The 19599-nt window shown below is 46.2% G+C and overlaps 1 protein-coding gene across 1 annotated transcript in view; it reads right to left on the bottom strand.

Moving 5' to 3' along the window:
• ABRAXAS2 (abraxas 2, BRISC complex subunit) overlaps positions 1-18912 on the bottom strand; it is a 60258-nt gene extending 41346 nt beyond the window's left edge. Inside the window, exons 1-4 of the mRNA XM_082269298.1 lie at positions 18790-18912; positions 5997-6087; positions 4239-4275; positions 3635-3701 (exon numbers count right to left, since the gene is read on the bottom strand). Of these exons, the coding sequence (XP_082125424.1) occupies positions 3635-3701; positions 4239-4275; positions 5997-6087; positions 18790-18861 (267 nt within the window). The 5' untranslated portion in view covers positions 18862-18912. The remainder of the gene's footprint in view (positions 1-3634; positions 3702-4238; positions 4276-5996; positions 6088-18789) is intronic.
• Positions 18913-19599: the final 687 nt, after the last annotated feature.

The following is a 19599-nucleotide window of genomic DNA, read 5'->3' on the forward strand; positions in this document are numbered from 1 at the left end:
GAGAAAAATCCCCCTGATGTAGGGACGCCACTACCGTGCGAATGGACTCCATTCAGAACGTCTGTACCCATACAAAGCAGTGTAGCGCCTTGAGGTCCAGAATTGGACATACCTTGCACCTTCCTTCCTTCCTGGGAACTGTAAATAAGTTTGAGTAAAACCCATGAAAACGTTCCGAAGTCGGAACCGGAACAATCATCCCTTGAAGTAACAGTCTTTCACTGCCCCAAAGAGACCCTGTAAGCCATCTGGGGACAAGTGCAGGTTGGAAGGAAAGAACCTTTCGAGGATAAGATCGAAACTCAATCTTGTAATTCAACCAAATGACTTTGTGGACCCACTTGTCCTGTAACAGAGAGGTCCACGGATCCAAAAACCAGCCGTCCCAAGACCCCCCCCCCCTCCCGACCCCAGATACGGATGAGGGCGTTCGTTCATGCAGAGGAAGCCTTGTCCGCAGGCCTGGAAGAGCCCGCTCGTGGCTTGCCAGACCAGGTCCTCTTGAAATCTCCAGTGGAGGCCCTGAAGGGTTTTGATCCTTTGTCTTGAGACCCTGAGGGACGAAAAAGCCTCTTCGGAGCCAAGAAGAATGGCCCATGTCTTTGTCGGGGCTCCTTGCCCTTGGTAGCCTGTGGAAGAAGAGTACTTTCCCCCCTGAGAGATCCTAATGATGTCATCCAAGGAAGCTCCAAATCGGTGATCCTCTACAAGGGGGAGATCAGATAAAGACTTCTTAGAAGTCTGGTCCGCAGAACAGCATTTCAGCCAGATAATACACCGAAGGACCACTGCTGATACAGACAGCCTGGAAATCAAAGGAGCCGCATCCAAAGAGGCATCACAGATTAACTTTAGCCCCTGGACCAACTGATCCATACCAGCCTAAGTGCCAAACCAGCCACAGTGAACATATGGCGGGCCAGAGCCTCCACCCTCCTATCAACCGGAATTAAGGTAACTTTATTTAACCTGGAAACCCGCAAGTCCACTACAGGGGGGACCGTCCACTTTTTAAGCAGGGAATTCTCATAAGGATGTCGTACAACAAAACGCTTAGGGACCACAAGAGTGTGTTTTGGACAACCCCACTGTTTCGTGACAATGTTGTCAAAGTAAGCGAAAAGTGAAACACCCTCGCCGCTTTGGAGGGCCTGTGGGTGCCAAAAGGGACTGGCGTTTCTGATGCAGCATTAGCCGCATCCTCCATTTTAAAAGTTTCTCACACTGACACAATCAGTGCATCCACCAGCGCCTTTTTAGGCGCGCTAGAGCAGCAGAGGAATCATCCTCACTATCTAAGCACTCAGGGTGTGTGGACGCAGACCCAGTAGGGTGACTCGTGTCCATGTTGGCTGAAACAGATTTAGGATCTGATGAGACAGATGAGGCAGGGGAGGGAGGGGGCGCTATATACTAAGCTCACCCGGAAAACATAATCAGGGGAGGGCTGCCAACTGCGATCCCACAAAGGTGATGCCAACCAAGGGCCCAGGAATGGACCACCTACTGGACCCCGCAAAAAAACAAGCGGGGGGCGCCCGCCGCGACGTGGATGCGCAGGCAGGATACCCTGATGGTCCCACAACGCTAAAAAGGGACACAATAATGGCAGCATGGCTGCCATCCAAAAAAAAAAAAACTGCCCCCCCCTTCTAGGGGAGGCGCCAAGCTAGCCACATGGCCTAGTAGACCGCAAGCCGCTCCCTACGTTTTTGTGGAGGCCCAGCCGCAAGTGCATGGATCCCAGCCAGGCAGATGCCCAAAATAAAGAGCAGGGGCTTCACCTCACCCCAATGGAGGCGCCCGACTTGGCCGCATGACGGACATTGACCACCAAAATTTTAGAGGGGCTGGGGGGGAAAAAAGGGAACCAGGAGGGTCCCACCGTCCCAGAGAGGGGCCCATATCCACCCCAAAACCCTTCAGGGGAAGAGGTGGGACAGCTACTTACCATACCAGGAGCAGGGTGCGCATCGCTTCAGACAGACCACCGCACCATTGGAATGGGGGGGCTGTTGGCCAGGAGGAACGCTGCGACTAAGGCCAAGGACAGGTCGTATGCGCCCTCGCGAAATGTTTAACTCGCAGGACAGCAACCGTCCAGTGGGGCCATGTTGTAGCCGACCTTGCGCAGAGCTAAAGCCTGTGCACGCTTGCTGGCCTGACTGATCTAGATCTAGATTATCCAGTCCGTCGCCCAGTCCGGCAATTGATTGTAGATTCTCACAGGAATAAAATAGCAGATAGTCAAAAGTTCCATTTAAATGGAAAAAAATGCCAGGACCAGAGATCCCAGCAAGGAACTAGGTCCTTACTCCTGTCTAGGCAGAAAGAAAAGACAGTGCCTATGGCTGAGTGGGCGTATACCACCTGGGACTGCCCATAGGCATAGTCAAGCTTTTTCCTGCCTAGTGTCCTACTTCTGTAGGGGGCAGTATAACCCAAATTTCAAGAAGATCAGGAGCGGTGTCCGTCAATGAACGAAAGAGAAAGGTAGTTATGTTTTTTATATCTATATAGAAATGCTTTGTCTTTTATTTCTATTTGAAACTGAAATCGGTTGTTTTACAAGGTGAGGGTTTACATATGCTTTTAAGCTGAACTCCAGAAAGATATAAAAAAAAAAAAAAAAAAAAAAAGACAAATTAATGTAGCTATGTATTCGGTAATAACAAATATATTAATTAAATGGGAGACAATTAGATATGTCGCATGCAAAATGTGTTGGACATATCAGAAAACTGGGGTTGGAAAGAAGGCACCACAGTACTTCTTAAAGTAGAACTCCGCCCAAAATGAGAAGTTCTGCTTTAAGGACTCGTCCCCCCGCTCCTCTTGCACAATTGGCACTTTTGAGGAGCGGGGGTGGGGGAGCAGGTACCTGATTTTGACAGGTACCTGCTCCCACTTCCGTTACAAGCGCCACGGTACTCGGCAACAGAGCTTCTCCTCTCTCCCTCCCCCCTGCAGGCTTCTGAGACACTGGCAAGTCCCAGAAGACTGCATCCACCAGTCAGGATTTGCAGCGTGACTCGCGCATGCGCAGTGGGCACCTGGCTGTGAAGCCGCAAGCTGTCACAACCAGGTGCCCATAGTGAAGATGCCGCTGAGGGAGGACAGAGAAAGAAGATGGCTGGTGTGAGCTCACTGCTGGACCGTGGGACAGGTGAGTGGCTGTTTTTTTAAAAGTCAGCAGCTACACTTTTTGTAGCTGCTGACTTATTTCTTTGCTAGGTGCCTGGAGCTCCTCTAACTGTAAGTGGTGTCATCCTTTTGGCTTTACTGTATGAGGGGGACTGTGTTAATTAAAAATTGTTTGGTAGGTAAACAACATCCACATATGTATTTCATCTATGGACTGTATTTAGCAGTTTGTCTGCAGTTCAGCCTTAAGCAATGATGCCATAACATAATCACATTCTTCAAATAAGCACATGGCTGCACACTGAAACTGATAGGAAGCGATTGGTATAACTGGTTTCAAAGTCTGTTGCTGCATGGCATCCCGGAACATTATTTTTGGATTATCAAATCAACCCTGATGTAAACAGTCAGTGATAAAGCCAGTCATTAATTACAAAGAGATAATCTGAAACATATTTTCAATAACGCCATACTGGAACAAGGATCATACTTTCCGTCTGTCTTTGAGAATCTGATCAAGCCTTTCCTCGTTGACAGTGCCAGCGTAATCATAGAAACTGACGGAATTAAAAAGAAAATTATAATCACACTTGGATAAAGTGTTATCCGAAAAAACATTATCACAAATTTGATGAAAACATCATTACAACTTAATCTCCAAACTACGGCCCTCCAGCTGTTGAAGAACTTCACGTCTCATGAGGCATTGTAAAACTGACATTCACAGACATGACAAGGCATGATGGGAATTGTTTCTGAAAAACTAGAGGGCCATAGTTTGGAGACCCCTGCTATAGAATAACGGTTGATATCCTTGTACAATATAGACTGCATGCAGTATTTCATGTCTAGGTGGAAAGTGCCACATCCATTGCACAGTCTGAGCCTTAAATTACTCTGACCAACTGAGTTATTTCAACTACTTTGTTATTAGTGAGTTAAAGTGACCCATTCACATTATTTAATTACAGGGATTAAGAGTAACAATAGGAAAAATACACGTAACCACAATTTCACCAACTTTAGGCTCAACCCCTTCCCCTTAAATTTCCTTGACAGTATGTTTTCCCTAATTGGAATATTGGAACACTAACCTGAATAATTTTGTACATGGCTCATGTTTATGAATCTCTGAAAGATTAAAAAAAAAAAAAAAAAAAATCAGGTTATATATAATTGACACAACAGCACAGACAAATAGACACACAAGTCATGGCCAAAACTACTGGCTCCCCTGCATTTCTGTCAGATAATGCACCACTTTGCCCAGAACATTGTTGCAATTACAAATCATTAGGCATTCTCAGGTTTATTTCTTTTGTTTGTATTGGTATGACACAAAAATCTGACACATTCCAGGTAAAACTCCAAAAACTGACTGCACAAAATTATTGGCACCTTCAATTTAATATTTGGTCGCACACCCCTTGGAAAAAAATAACTGAAATCAATCTTTTCCTGTAACCATGAATGAGTTTCTTACACCTCTCTACTGGAATTTTGGACTACTCTTCTTTCGCCAACTGCTCCAGGTCTTTCAGATTGGAAGGGTTCCTTTTCCCAACTGCTGTTTTGAAAGCTCTCCACATGTGCTCTAGGGGATTTAGATTTGGACTCATTGCTGGCATGGTTCAGAACTCTCCAGCGCTTGGTCTTAAACCATTTCTGGGTGCTTTTCATGTGTGCTTTGGGTCCTCGTTGTCCTGCTGTAAGACCCATGATCTTTGACGGAGACCCAACTTTCTGACACAGGGCCCTACATTGCACCCCAGAATTCTTTGGTAGTCTTCAGGTTTCATAATGCTATGCACAAGGTCAAGACATCCAGTGCTTGAAGCAGCAAAGCAACCCCAAAACATCAGTGAACCTCCACCATTGTTGACTGTAGGGACTGTATTCTTGTCTTTAAAGGCCTTCATTTCTATTTCTGAAAACAGTAGAATGATGGGCTTTACCAAAAAGCTGTCATTTTGTTTCGTCTGTCCACAGCACATTCTCCTAGGATTTTGGCTTCCTCAGGTAAGTTTTGGCAATCTGGCTTTTTTATACTTCTGTGTTAGCAGTGGGGTCCTCCTGGGTTTCCAACCATAGCATCCCTTTTCATTCAGATGGCAACGTACAGTGCGAGCGGACACAGTTCTACCCTGTGCCTAAAGGTCAGCTTGAATTTGTCTGGAAGTTCACTGAGGTTCTTCATCCACCATTCGCACAATCCTTTGTTGTAATCTTTAATTTAATTAATTTTTCTCTTTCATCCACGTCCAGGGAGATTAGTTACAGTGCCATGGGCTGTAAACTTCTTGACAATGTTGCGCACAGTGGACACAGGGACATAAGGATCTCTGGAGAATGACTTGTAACCTTGAGATTGTCCATGCTTTTCCACAATTTCTGTTCTCAAAACCTCAGAAAATTCTTTGCTGTCCTTTCTTCTCTCCATGCTCTGTGTGGCACACAGACACACAACAGAAAGGTTGAGTCAATTTTTCATCATTTTAACTGGCTGCCGGTGTGATTTCTATATTGTCAGCACCTGTTAATGGATACAGATGAGTTTAATTACAAATTACAGGAGCATCACAAATTTGGAATGCAATTATTTATTAGAATTTTGAGAAGGTGCTAATAATTGTGGCCAGTCCATTGTTGGAGTTTTGTTTGGAATGTGTCAGATTTGGCTTTTTGTTTCTCCACTTTTATGTGTCAAACCAAAAGAAATAAACATGAGAGTGCCTGAACATTTGTAACTGCAACAGTTTTCTGGGTGAAGTGATGCATTATCTGACAGAAATGCCGGGGTGCCAATATTTTTGGCCTTGACTGTATAGTGATAATATATGATTTCGATTCACCTATTACTTGCAGTAGTTCTGTGTTACTAATCTGAGAATCACTTATAGAGAAGGACTCTTCTTGCCTCACTTCACCCAGCAGAAAACCTTCCTGAAAAAGAAGTATAGAAGAACATTAAAAAGAAAACATGTTCTAATCTATCATGACACAAATTACAGTACAAACAGATACTGGTTTACAATGGAACCAATACTAAGCATGGGCATTGTGCTTAGTAACTCATCCGCCATTAGTTTACTTTACAATTTATATCCTAGTTGGAGCAAAAAGGATCTGAATTCTAAAGGTGCTGCAAGGGGCAAAACATTCACTCCTGACGGTTCCTGCTGTAATAAATTAGAACCTTGTATACATTATTACAATACAGATGATGGTTGCCAATAGCAAAGAGGGTCAAGGTGTTCTCTTCCAAAGTATAGAAAAAAAAAAAGGAAACGATAGCTTTATTATTAGGTAGGAGTAGCAACATGCTGCACTAGGCCTGCACGATATTGGAAAAAAAATATATTGCGATATTTTTTTTTTCAACTATATATATTGCGATATTGAGGGACCCGTCAATCCAGTCTTTCTGACCATACAGGGTTAATATATGTTACTGTAGGGAATGGGATTCAGTGCACACTGCAGCCTTGTACCATAGGGTTAGTGTTACCGACACTGTAGGGATTGGGAAGGATGCTGGGAATGTTAATCATGAAGCATGCAGGCAGCCTTCTAAATTTTAATTGCAGATACAGGGCACTGGGCAGGTCAGGGTTAATAATGGTACTCAAATCAATTACTCAGTCTCAGTGACAATCAGTGACAGTGTGGAATCGATCGGATTATTCAGTCTCTCACAGTGGTGGTAGGAGGCTGGAGCGGTGGACTAGGAGCCGGGAAAGGATCACAGCACAGCCGCATACACTGACTCACTCGTGCACGGCAGCCCACACGTTCAGTGAGTCTCACTCTCCGCCCTAGTTTTCTCACTCTCCGCCCTAGTTTTCTCAATGGCACATTCAGGGAACCAATCACGCCGTGAGTAGCGGCACAGCGAACCAATCAGGTGTGCAGGCACGCATGATTGGTTAGCTGTGAAGCTGCTCACGGCGCTCTGCTCACCGCTGAAGTGGGATGGATGTCTGTGAGTTCTCCTCCGAGTCCCGACTTCTCCCTGCCTAACGGAAGTCTGTGCGTCCTCCTCCAAGTCCCTTCCCCCTGCCTATGCAAATGCCTATGCAAAATATCGTGACCTCGGCGATATGAATATCGCCTACGGCCGCAGAACGATAGTAGATATCATATCGACTATCGTTCAGCCCTATGCTGCACACATACAAAAAAAAAAAAAAAAAAAAGTACAAAATGTCCTATCTTTTATCGGGACTTTAGTCCTTTTAAATCAGGACTAAAGCCAATTTGCCTAATCTGTGCACTGGGGCCAATAGACTTTATGTGATAGCATACTGTAATGACAGGTTCTCTTTACTGAGACATTAAGGGTCTGTTAGAACCCCCAATGTCTCTGCTGCCTTTAACTGAAGGCACTCCATTAGCGCCTTCCATGGCCACAGCAGACCGAGAAGGTGAAGACAAACCTGGAAGTGATACAGTCACCAGAGGGGAGGTCAGCGAACAGACGTACATTGGTCCTCTATTCTACCCACTGACACCCGCCATGCCAGTCACAGGTCTGCAGGTGGAACAGCAGAGCCTGGGATACATGGCAAGGGCAATCAGGCGGGAGAGAAGGATGGTGCCTTTGGTGAGCTGTGGAAGTGATCTTCGGAATTCTTCCACCTAAAAGCCCATTGCATGTTCTACAAAGTGGCTGTAAAGTGCTTATTTTCTCCCAAAATGCTTACAGTACCTACTCGGCACAATGATACAGAGCAGCCCAAAACCGGTTCTTCTGGGGTCCCCCGCGGGTGATCTAGGCGCCTTCTCTTCTCTGTCTGCCACCATAGGAAGCTGCTTCCTATGGTGGCAAAGATGTGGGCTCGCTTCCAAACACGGCTGCGTGTGTCCATTGAAAAACAGTGCGGCTTGGCCCTGCCCCCTTCTCTCTGGATTTGACGAACAGCGGCAGGAGCCAATGGCTCCTGCTGTTCTCAGCTAAGCCTTGAGGGAGCGGAGAGAAGACCTGCAGACGAGCACAGCGGTGGATCCATACAAGACTCCGGTAAGTATCGGGAGGGGTCACCCAACAATTTCATTGTCATTTTTGGTTTAGAATTTGTGGTGTACATTCATACTCTCTTATTATAGTCCCATTATTATGAATGTGTATTAGGTTTTTTTTTTTAGTCCTGATGAAAGGGGAGTGCTCTGGCTCCTAAAATGCATAGGATGTTTGTATCGGACAACACAATCGATCTTGGACTCTTTCAATCATTTTGGTTTGGCACACCTATTTATATGGTGGGAGATACTGTTGGGTACCCACTGAAGGTAGCCTTGCTGTGTAAGAGCCGTCTCACCAGAGATATTAATGTAGAACTATAGGCAAAACCTTTTTTCAATTTAGATAGAGCAAAGGAGGGTTATAAATCCTGTCTTTTTTTTTTTTCGCCATCTGTTTCCCATTGCGAAGATTTCCCTTCACTTCCTGTCCCATAGTCAAACCGAAAGTTAGTGTAAATCCCTGCAACTACTACTCAAAAATTGGGATTTTCTTTTACTTTCACTTGCAATGATAATGGTAAATAGGACTGTAGCACCCTCCTAGGTAGGTGCTAGTGAGAGAGTATTGTTTTGGGCTCTTTCTGCTTACCAGAGGAGCTGCAGGTAAATCTACATTGCCCTCTGCCTATCAGGGAGCAGGATCTATTAGTGTGGTCTGCTCAATGTGCTCAGTATGCAATTCATTCAGTCTGAAGAGTGTTTCACGCTGGTCCAATAGGGAGGCATGTTGTACAGTGGGAGGAAACCTGACGAATGGGTGCATGGACTTTTGATACAGTCCTGATGACTGGCAGAGTGCAGGTCACCTCCGTGCATTCTGGGATACTGTAAAAAAGCCAGGAGCACATGTGGTGCGGGGTCTTGGCGGGGGTCTTTGGCTGGAGAGCAGAGTCCCGGAGGGAGGGGGGGGGGGGTGGCTGCCTCCTCCTCTGTAGAGGTGTCATGCGGTTGCAGGAGGTCATCCTGAGGACCAGAGGAGCGGTTGAGAGGAGCTGAACCCAGAGGTCCAGGAGAGCTGACTGAGAGGGGAGACACGGAGACCCTGGGACTGCAGTATCGTAAATACAGGAGCTTGTGTCAAGGGGCATGACCTGAGGGGGGCCACCCCAGATGGCAGGATAGTCAGAGGAAGGGTGTCAGCAGAGGAATAAAAAGAGGATGCTGGGGAGTGTCCTGAAGATAATTGTTTGTTCACCGAGTCGTCTGAGGAAAAGAGACTCAATCCAAATTCATCCAGAGTGGCAGGGTGAATCAACAGCCTTGGCTGTATGAGAAAATAGGAGTCCTCAAATTTGTCTATAGTTAAATTGGAGTATCCCAGAGTTTCCTTCTCCTATCCCCAATTTACAATAAACCACAAAACAACCGAATACCCCTGGACTGATTATTGGAGTGAGCCGAGTGGAGGAATTAAGAAATTGTATCTGTCATGATTGTGTGCTAGTAACTCAGTAGAGTGAATAACTGGCAGTCCTTACGGGGGCAGCGATACAGGACAGAGGGTGAATCTCCTTAATGGGGGCACAGATAGCAATAAAAACTGACAGGGGTTCTAATCCCTCTCCACTGTCTAAAACTAGAAAAAAGGTCTTCCTTCTCTGGATTGCACAAACACAATTTGCAATGGTAGCGCCTCTCTGAAAGGTTTTTCTGGACTCCTTACAGAACTGACTGCCACCACATCTGTATGGATTTAGTTTAATGTTTTCCACACACAACCGACAGAAACCCATTCCAAATGCTGTCAATTATTTCTTAAAGCTGCATCAACCCTACCAGAGCCGGATTTGGTGGCTACTGCTCTTCCCATAATCCAATGAGAACCCCTTATCAAGATTGACATGTTGTCACGGTGTGGACCTAGTACACAAGTCAGCAACAAGATTTTTATTTTGCGCAGGACCAATCATATAGAGCAGGGGTCCCCAAACCCCAGGCCGCGGACCAGCCATGCAGCTGGAGGTGAACAGCTGCCGCGGTCCCGATGGGACTAGCACAGACTGCGCTCACCCCCTGCTGTGCAGCTGTGTCACTGAGCCTATGTGTTTTCTCCCAGGTGTCATCCTATCAGCAAGTGGGAGGAGCTAGAGAGTGGGAGTCTCTCATATAAACAAGCGGGTAATCACCCACTTGTCAAAGCGGTTGTTTCCCAAATAAAGAATAAAAAAAACCTGCAGGACAATAGCATAATGTGCTAGTATGCATCGCATACTAGCACATTATGAAATACCTTAGAACGAAGCCTCGACACGAGCGCCCGGACACCGATGAGGTAGTTGACATGTTCCCTCGGCGTCTCTAGCGATGTGAGTGGCCGGAGCCACAATGACGTCACGTACGCGCGGTTTAACTTTCCGGCAAGGAGCTCTGAGGGTCCGGCAAGATATGCCGGACCTTCAGAGCGCATGCGCCGCTGGTGTCAGTGGCTGCATGCAGGGTGAATATCTCCTAAATCGTGCAGGTTTAGGAGATATTCATTTTACCTACAGGTAAGCCTTATTATAGGGCTTACCTGTAGGTAAAAGTTAAAAAGTGGAGTATACTACCGCTTTAAGATGAGTTTTGGCAGCTCCTGCCCTCCGTCCAGATCTGCAGCTCCTCCCGCCCCCTGGCCTCCTGACATCGGGGGAAAACCGAGAGAGGACATACGGCTGAAAACTGCCTCTACCCTGTCATAGGTAGGACTGTGCAGGGGAGGCAGAGACTGAAATGGGGCAGTAAGGGGAAAGGGCACTGTGACAGGGGGAGCTGTGATTACAAGGGGAACTATGACGGGGGGGGGGGTGTGATCACAAGGGGCACTGTGACAGGGGGGGGGCTGTGATCACAAAGGGCACTGTGACAGGGGGGGCTGTGATTAGGGATGCACTGATCCGACTTTTTTGGTCCCGATCCCGATCTTTTGCTTTGTGAAATCGCTGATCCCGAGTCCGATCCGGAAGTACTGTTTTGTGAGCTTATAACAAAATAATACTTCCGGATCGGTATTGGCAGATACCTTATAACAATTGTGCATTTAAGAGGTTAAACTTCCCTCCTCCGGCAGACCGAACGAAAAGATTCATTGTGTTTACTTAACTGGGAGACTGACAGGCATTTGCAGGAGGCTCTTTTTTTTTTTTTTCTTTGACAGCTGTTCTCTGCTCCCTCACAGCTATCTAAAGAGCAAAACCGGATCGGCCCGTGGATCTGTTAATTTTACCGATCCCCCGATCCAGCTATTATGGCCATATGTGCACCGATATCCGATCCCAATATCGGATTGGTGCATCCCTAGCTGTGATCACAAGGGGCACTGTGACAGGGGGGCTGTGATCACAAGGGGCACTGTGACAGGGGGGCTGTGATCACAAGGGGCACTGTGACAGGGGGGCTGTACTGTAAAGGGGCACTAACATCATTACAGTGTCCCTTTACAGGTCTGTCCCCTTTATATCACAGTACCCCTTTACTGTGCAGTTGCCGGTATCAGAATGCCACTTTACAGCACAGCTCCCATTACATTACCATGCCCCTTTATAGTGAAGTCCCTGTTACATTAATGTAATGGGTGGGGACTGAACTGTAAAGGGGGCGCCTGTGATGTGAAAGGGAACGGAGGACACTGTGGGCCTTGCCCAATGTAGTTCCATTGCACAAACAAGGCAATTTGCCTTGAGTTCCGACATCAGACACCGTACTAATAATAGGTAGGACATGCTGTACTTTTTTGCAGTGCCCTCCACTGCATTGCAAACTAAATGTCATTGTGTGACATTGCAATAAAGTTGAAAAAGAAAAAAAAGAAAATTAATTAGCTGCATTCCTACATAAAATAAAAAGGGAATTTTTGAAGGTACTTTTTGAGTTAAAGCAGAGCTCCACCCACTTGTTTGCACCCCCCCCCCCCTCCACTGGCACATTTGTCACTTTCTTTTGGGGGGGGGGGGTACCGGGAGAAGTTCAACTCACCCCCCCCTTACCCACAGTCTTCTGGACACATCCAGGTCCCATAAGACTACAGGACCATTCACAGAGTGCAGCGCGACTCGCATAAGTGCAGTAGGAAACCGGCTACGGAGCCGCAATGCTTCACTTCCAGTTTCCCTTACTTGCAATGTCGGCGCCTACATCCGAAGCAGATTGAAGAATTCGCTCGGGTGAGAAAATCAACGGTTCCCTGGACAGGTAAGTGTCTTTATTCTCAAAGTCAGCAGCTACAGTATGTGGTCCCTAGAAGAAGTCTCATAGATGAGCTCCATACATTGTCTTATCAAAAGAAATGTCAGCCATCGAATCCACAGCCTATTTCTTACAGACAGGAGGAGAAGAACAAGATTCATCATAAAGACATAACTACACTGACACAGTTACTGAACAGTCATCATACCTGCATATTGTCACCCTGTGACACCAGCAGATCCGATATACACTGTCACTCTGTTCCTCCTTAAAGCTAAACTCCGAGCAAACCGCTAAACACGTCAAATGTCAGGAAAATCCCCTCTTAAATTATATTACATAGGAACAAGTGTCCTAAAAGGAAGATTTCCTTTCATCTCCAGTTCTGGTGCCACTTTTATTCCCCATGACACTGGTAAATAGAACAATAGAGAAAGCGAATCTCCCAAATGGTGACACAAACAGCAATCTAAACCTGACAGAGGTTATATCCTCTTAGCACTCTGTCCAAACCTAAAAAAAACAAACAATTTCCCTTATACCTTAACCCCTTGGCGCTGGCTGTACGCAAATATATGGCCTCTCAGGGTCTGGTCCTTAGAGCCGCGAGGCCCCATATTTGCGTGAATTGCAGCCAATACACCTGTGCCGAGCGCACGTCTGCTGCATGCTCCCGGCACAGTTACCCTCGCCTAACACTCCTTGTTTGAGTTTTCAGACCACGTGACCGCCATGACAGCCAATCAAGGCGGTCATGTGAACTTAGGCCACGCCCTGCCTCCCGCCATCATAAACCTCCTAAAGGCCTGGGAAGCACCGGCACTAAGAGGTTAAAGTGGTTGTAAACCCTTTATTTTTTTTACAAAGGTAACAAACATGCCTATACTTACCTCCTCTGTGCAATCCTGATCCTTTTCGTATGTGGTGCCCCACCGGCGCTCCGGGCCCCTCCTCCACTATATATTACAGTATCCAACAAAAGTGAATACACCCCTCACATTTTTGTAAATATTTTATTTTATCTTTTCATGTGACAACACTGAAGAAATGACACTTTGCTACAATGTAAAGTAGTGAGTGTACAGCTTGTATAACAGTGTAAATTTGCTGTCCCCTCAAAATAACTCAACACACAGCCATTAATGTCTAAACCGCTGGCAACAAAAGTGAGTACACACCTAAGTCAAAATGTCCAAACTAGGCCCAAAGTGTCAATATTTTGTGTGGCCACCATTATCTTCCAGCACTGCTTTAACCCTCTTGGGCATGGAGTTCACCAGAGCTTCACAGGTTGCCACTGGAGTCCTCTTCCACTCCTCCATGATGACATCACGGAGCTGGTGGATGTTAGAGACCTTGCGCTCCTCCACCTTCTGTTTCAGGATGATACACAGATGCTTAATAGGGTTTAGGTCTGGAGATATGCTTGGCCAGTCCATCACCTTTACCATCAGCTTCTTTAGCAAGGCAGTGGTCACCTTGAAGATGTGTTTGGGGTCGTTATGTTGGAATACTGGACTGCAGCCCAGTCTCCGAAGGGAGGAGATCATGCTCTGCTTCAGTATGTCACAGTACATGTTGGCATTCAGGGTTCCCTCAATGAACTGTAGCTCCCCAGTGCCAGCACCACTCATGCAGCCCCAGACCATGACACTCCCACCACCATGCCTGACTGTAGGCAAGACACACTTGTCTTTGTACTCCTCACCTGGCTGCCGCCACACACACTTGACACCATCTGAACCAAATAAATGTATCTTGGTTTGATCAGACCACAGGACATGGTTCCAGTAATCCATGTGCTTAGTCTGCTTGTCTTCAGCAAACTGTTTGCGGCTTTCTTGTGCATCATCTTTAGAAGAGGCTTCCTTCTGGGACAACAGCCATGCAAACCAATTTGATGCAGTGTGCGGCGTATGGTCTGAGCACTGACAGGCTGCCCCCCCCTTCAACCTCTGCAGCAATGTTGGCAGCACTCATATGTCTATTTCCCAAGGATAACCTCTGGATAGGACGCTGACCACTTGCACTCAACTTCTTTGTTTGACCATAGCGAGGCCTGTTCTGAGTGGAACCTGTCCTGGTAAACCACTGTATGGTCTTGGCCAACGTGCTGCAGCACAGCAACATTTCTTTTTTTCAGATCCTCAGAGAGTTCTTTGCCATGTTGAACTTCCAGTGACCGGTATGAGAGAGTGAGAGCGATAACACCAAATTTAACACACCTGCACCCCATTCACACCTGAGACCTTGTAACACTAACGAGTCACATGACACCGGGGAGGGAAAATGGCTAGTTGGGCCAAATTTGGACATTGTCACTTAGGGGTGTACTCACTTTTGTTGCCAACAGTTTAGACATTAATGGCTGTGTGTTGAGTTATTTTGGGGGGACAGCAAATTTACACTGTTATACAAGCTGTACACTCACTACTTTACATTGTAGCAAAGTGTCATTTCTTCAGTGTTGTCACATGAAAATATATAATAAAATATTTACAAAAATGTGAGGGGTGTACTCACTTTTGTGAGACTCCGTATATATTTTTGCTACTTGATTTGCACTGCTAATTTTCCCTATAGCACATCATAACTCCATAACTTTGTGATTTTTTTTATATATATATTTTTATTTGCAGACTCCCCCTCCTTTTTTTTTTTTCAAATCCTTCACCTCTCCCTCCTGTTTTGTACTTGCCTTTGACAACTTGGCTGTGACCCTCTGAGTGGGCCCTTGCGGTAGCACACATTTGGCAAGGGCGTCTGTAACCCCCTCATTGAACCAGAAAATGTGTCACTCCAGCTCCATTTGAAGGTGTGATTTTTCTACCAAATGTAAGTAGCCCCTTGTACTATATTATGATGCTTATATACATCACTATGTACATTACAGATGATTTATGCTAATTGTCATTTATTACCTCGTAGATTTTTTTTGTAGCCCAAAATCCCCAGAAGAAGGAATCACTCTGAAACAAGTTGGGATGGACTGTGAGATCCCCCTAGCAAGTCTAATATATATGGGCAGCTATTGTAGGTTGTACCTTCCAGTCTATGGTACTCAAGTTAAATCTTTGCATTTGCATTTATGTATGTACATGTTTTAGGGACGTTGGTCTGTTTCTATTATTGTATTAAAAAATAAAATTTGTTGTTCGACTTTTAAAACCTATTACTCTGTAACTGCCTCAACGCCCCTGAGGGGTGTCGCTATGCAACAATTGTATTTGTATAGTGTTGGTAGCTCTTTAGATACTCCACTCAGCTTTACTTCTGACGAGGCATGGATGGGGCACGGGTGAGCACCCCAATGGGGCACGGGTGATCCAGCCCAATGGGGCACGGGTGATCCAGCCCAATGGGGCACGGGTGATCCAGCCCACTCCCGCTGCTGCACTGGCTCCCACCTCTCCTCACACTGTCATTGGCCTTTTACCCGATCCGTAAGACCCGGCCATCATGGACACTTCCGAGTGCACGCGGGAAGCGCAAGTTCGAGAGGACATCAATGTAGGCCCTCCCAGAACTAGCCAACCATGCTGTAGCTGTCATTCGGCTATGGTCTGTTCGGCAAGTGATTAAAGATACACTCCGCACAAACCATACAGACTCCAAGAACAAGAACAGCCAGTTCTTTTTCTTCTTCTTTCACTTCAACTTTATGCTACTGTAACATTACGAAACACCAAACTAACTTTTTTTGAGGAAGTAAGAAACGTTTAGTTCACTATAAATACTTCTGGTAGATGAAAAGTACAATGACATACTGTAGAAAGGTCTTTACTTAGGACTAAAAGAACTGACCAGGAAGAAAGGACATTGGTCCCATAAGGACACCCAGTTGGGGGGGGGGGGGTATTTACTAAAACTGGTGCACACAGAATCTGGTGCAGCTGTGCATAATAACCAACCAGATTCTAAATTAAACTTGTTCAATTAAGCTTTGACAAAAAAAAAAACCTGGAAGCTGATTGGTTACTATGCAGAGCTGCACCAGATTTTGTGTGCTCCTGCTTTAATAAATCTCCCCAAGTGTCTCCTGTTTATGGACCATCAGACTAAACCTCATCTATACCCGACAGTCATCAAATCAACTAAGCTCCATATTACTGAATTAAAAATAACCTGACCCAGACCCTGTGGCTCCCTAAAAAAAAAAAAAAAAAAAAACTGAAACCAGATCAATCCAATGTAATTAGATAGAGAATTCTAAAAACAAAATACATGAGATATCTACTAAACAAAAAACAGGTGTATAGGCACTACAACCTTCCCACCTAACAGCCTCGCCCGGTGCTCAGACCTCGAGACTGCAAACACCTCCAAAACACCAGAATAAGGAAAGGGATGGACAGCACAAAGGTTGACATTTGAAAAATAGTATTCCTTTATTGACAAAACAGATACAATGCTGTAAAAACAGCCTACACATTTCAGACATTACTCCTTGGCCATGACTAAGGACTAACATCCGCAATACGTAGGCTGTTTTTACAGCATTGTATATGTCTTGTTAATGAAGGAATACTGTAATATTTTTTGGATGTCATCATGAGTGCCAACCACCCGTTTCCTTATTATGAGATATCCACCATCACCCCATAAACACCTATAGATCAGATCTCCCTACTGTCACCCCATAAATCCATAAATAGTTGTCCCCCCCCCCTCCCCCAAAGAAGTGATCCTGGATCTCCCTGCTGTCCCCCAGTACAACCAAAAGAACTGACAGACACTGGATCTACCTACTATCACCATGTGATCCCATACAGAACAGACACCAGATGTAAAGGGCGAGTTCACCTTTTGTAACAGGTTACACCTGTATTTAGGGTGTAACATGTTACTATGCAGCAGACGACCTCTCCTCCTCAACCCAACCTGTGACAGCAGGCAGGAGATCTTCTCCCCACACCTGCTAGAACATTTTAAAAACAGTACAGCTGGGAAGGGCAAAATCCACACAGCCGCATCATTCCTTCACAGTAATCTGAATGAACTACAAGTCCTGTCTGCCACTGCAGCATACGGCTCGCAAATCTCAATTAACAACCAGAGCGCTGATAAGCATACATAGGTATGGGCAGGAAACAGCCGAGTGTCTTCAGGTGCCTGATGTTACACCCGTTATTCATTGATCCCGAGTACAATGCTTTGCAGGCTGCTGTGTAAAAAATAAATGCATATTTTTTTACCTGGAAAATCATGTGCATTTTTATGGGTGAACATAGCCTTTATTGTTACATTGTGTTATATAGAAAACTGACAGACCCCAAGTCTACCTACTGTCACCCTGTGCCTCTCTCCAGAACTGACACAAGATCCCTCTACTGTCACCCTGTGCCCCTCTCCAGAACTGACACAAGATCCCTCTACTGTCACCATGTGCCCCCCTTCTCTACACAACAGACACCAGAACCACCTACAATCGCCTGTGCTCTCCTACAGAACTGACACCAGATCTCCCAACTGTCTTCCTGTGTTATCCTACAAAACTGACACCAGATCTCCCAACTGTCTTCCTGTGTTCTCCTACAGAACTGACACCAGATCCACCAACTGTCTTCCTGAGTCCTACTACAGAACTGACACCAGATCCACCAACTGTCTTCCTGTGCTCTCCTACAGAACTGACACCAGATCTCCCAACTGTCTTCCTGTGCTCTCCTACAGAACTGACACCAGATCTCCCAACTGTCTTCCTGTGTTATCCTACAAAACTGACACCAGATCTCCCAACTGTCTTCCTGTGTCCTCCTACAGAACTGACACCAGATCTCCCAACTGTCTCCCTGTGCTCTCCTACAGAACTGACACCAGATCTCCCAACTGTCTTCCTGTGTTATCCTACAAAACTGACACCAGATCTCCCAACTGTCTTCCTGTGCTCTCCTACAGAACTGACACCAGATCTCCCAACTGTCTCCCTGTGTCCTACTATAGAACTGACACCAGATCCACCTACCATCCCCCTGTGTCCTTCTATAGGACTGACACCAGATCCACCTACCATCACCCTGTTTCTTCCTATTCTCCACTGTTATCAGATCTGCCTACCGTCCCCCAGGGTCTTCCTTCAAAACCAACACCAGATCCACCTACCTACCGTCACCCTGTGTCCTCCTACAGAGCTGACCCCAGATCCCCCCAGGATGGTCTCACCCTTAGTGCCCATCTCCCTGCCCCCCCATTGATGGTCTCACCCTCAGTGCCCATCTCCCTGCCCCCCTAGGAGAAGTGACAGTCCTCACCCCCTCTCATGCTCTGTGCCCCCCTCCAGCAGTGCTATTCTCCCCGGCTCACAGCCTGCACAGAGAGGTGTCACAGTGGAGGATGACAGCCACACCCTGACCCCCTGCTCCCTGTCACAGCCCAGCGGTCACCCCGGCCTCCTCCTCCCCTGCTGACAGGCCCCCCACACCGCGCACCCCGGGCCCCGTCCCCCCGGCTGCCCACACTTACGTGATCCGAGTTAGTGTTGGCGCTGTGGTAACACAAGGAACTGAACGTATAACCCGAAATGGAAGCCGCCATGATGGTGGAGCCGCTCCCTCCCACAACGCAGCGCGCCGCCGCCCTGTCATGACGTCACACGCACTCTGGCGCTAAGCCCCCTGGAAGTTGTAGTCTGAAATCAGCCCTCCAGCATGGAGATGCCCACCATACAGAAAGAGAGTGATTGAGGGATCCTTTCAGTTATTTTTTTTTTAACATATGTTTTTAATAAAGATGAGCCTGATATAAAAATAATCAGCTTTGAATTAATGTGTGTATGTAGGAATATTTTTAGGGAAGTTAAAAATGCCACATTCAAAACCATACAGTATTTCTGTTACAGAAACAGCCAATGCACATACAGCAGATTGTATCTGTGTGTGCTCCCGTTTTGGGAGCCGGGTTTGGGACAACTTACACCATTCTGACCCTCTGTTACATACATTGCTTTCAGCTTTGCATGATTTGGTCTGGTTTGAACTGCTAAGCCCCATTGGACTTCAGCTTTTCCGAGTGATTCATGGGCGCATTCTCCATTAACTCCTTGTGTCTGGCTACAATCATCCATAAGGGTTTCACCTCATGACCACGCAGCACCGGCTGGGCTCAACCTTTTCCTGTTTTTATTTAGCAAGTACTTTGTCATTTGCTTTGCAAACCAACCATAAAAGTTTCCAGAGTTATCCCTGATGAAGAGGTGATTGACCTCGAAACGCGTCGGGTATCCACTTTGGACTGGATGGTTGAGTTTCCATAAATTTTCACATGTTACATATG

This window comes from Pelophylax lessonae, assembly GCF_965119305.1.
Source record: "Pelophylax lessonae genome assembly, chromosome: 9".
In the NCBI taxonomy this organism is placed as follows: Eukaryota; Metazoa; Chordata; class Amphibia; order Anura; family Ranidae; genus Pelophylax; species Pelophylax lessonae.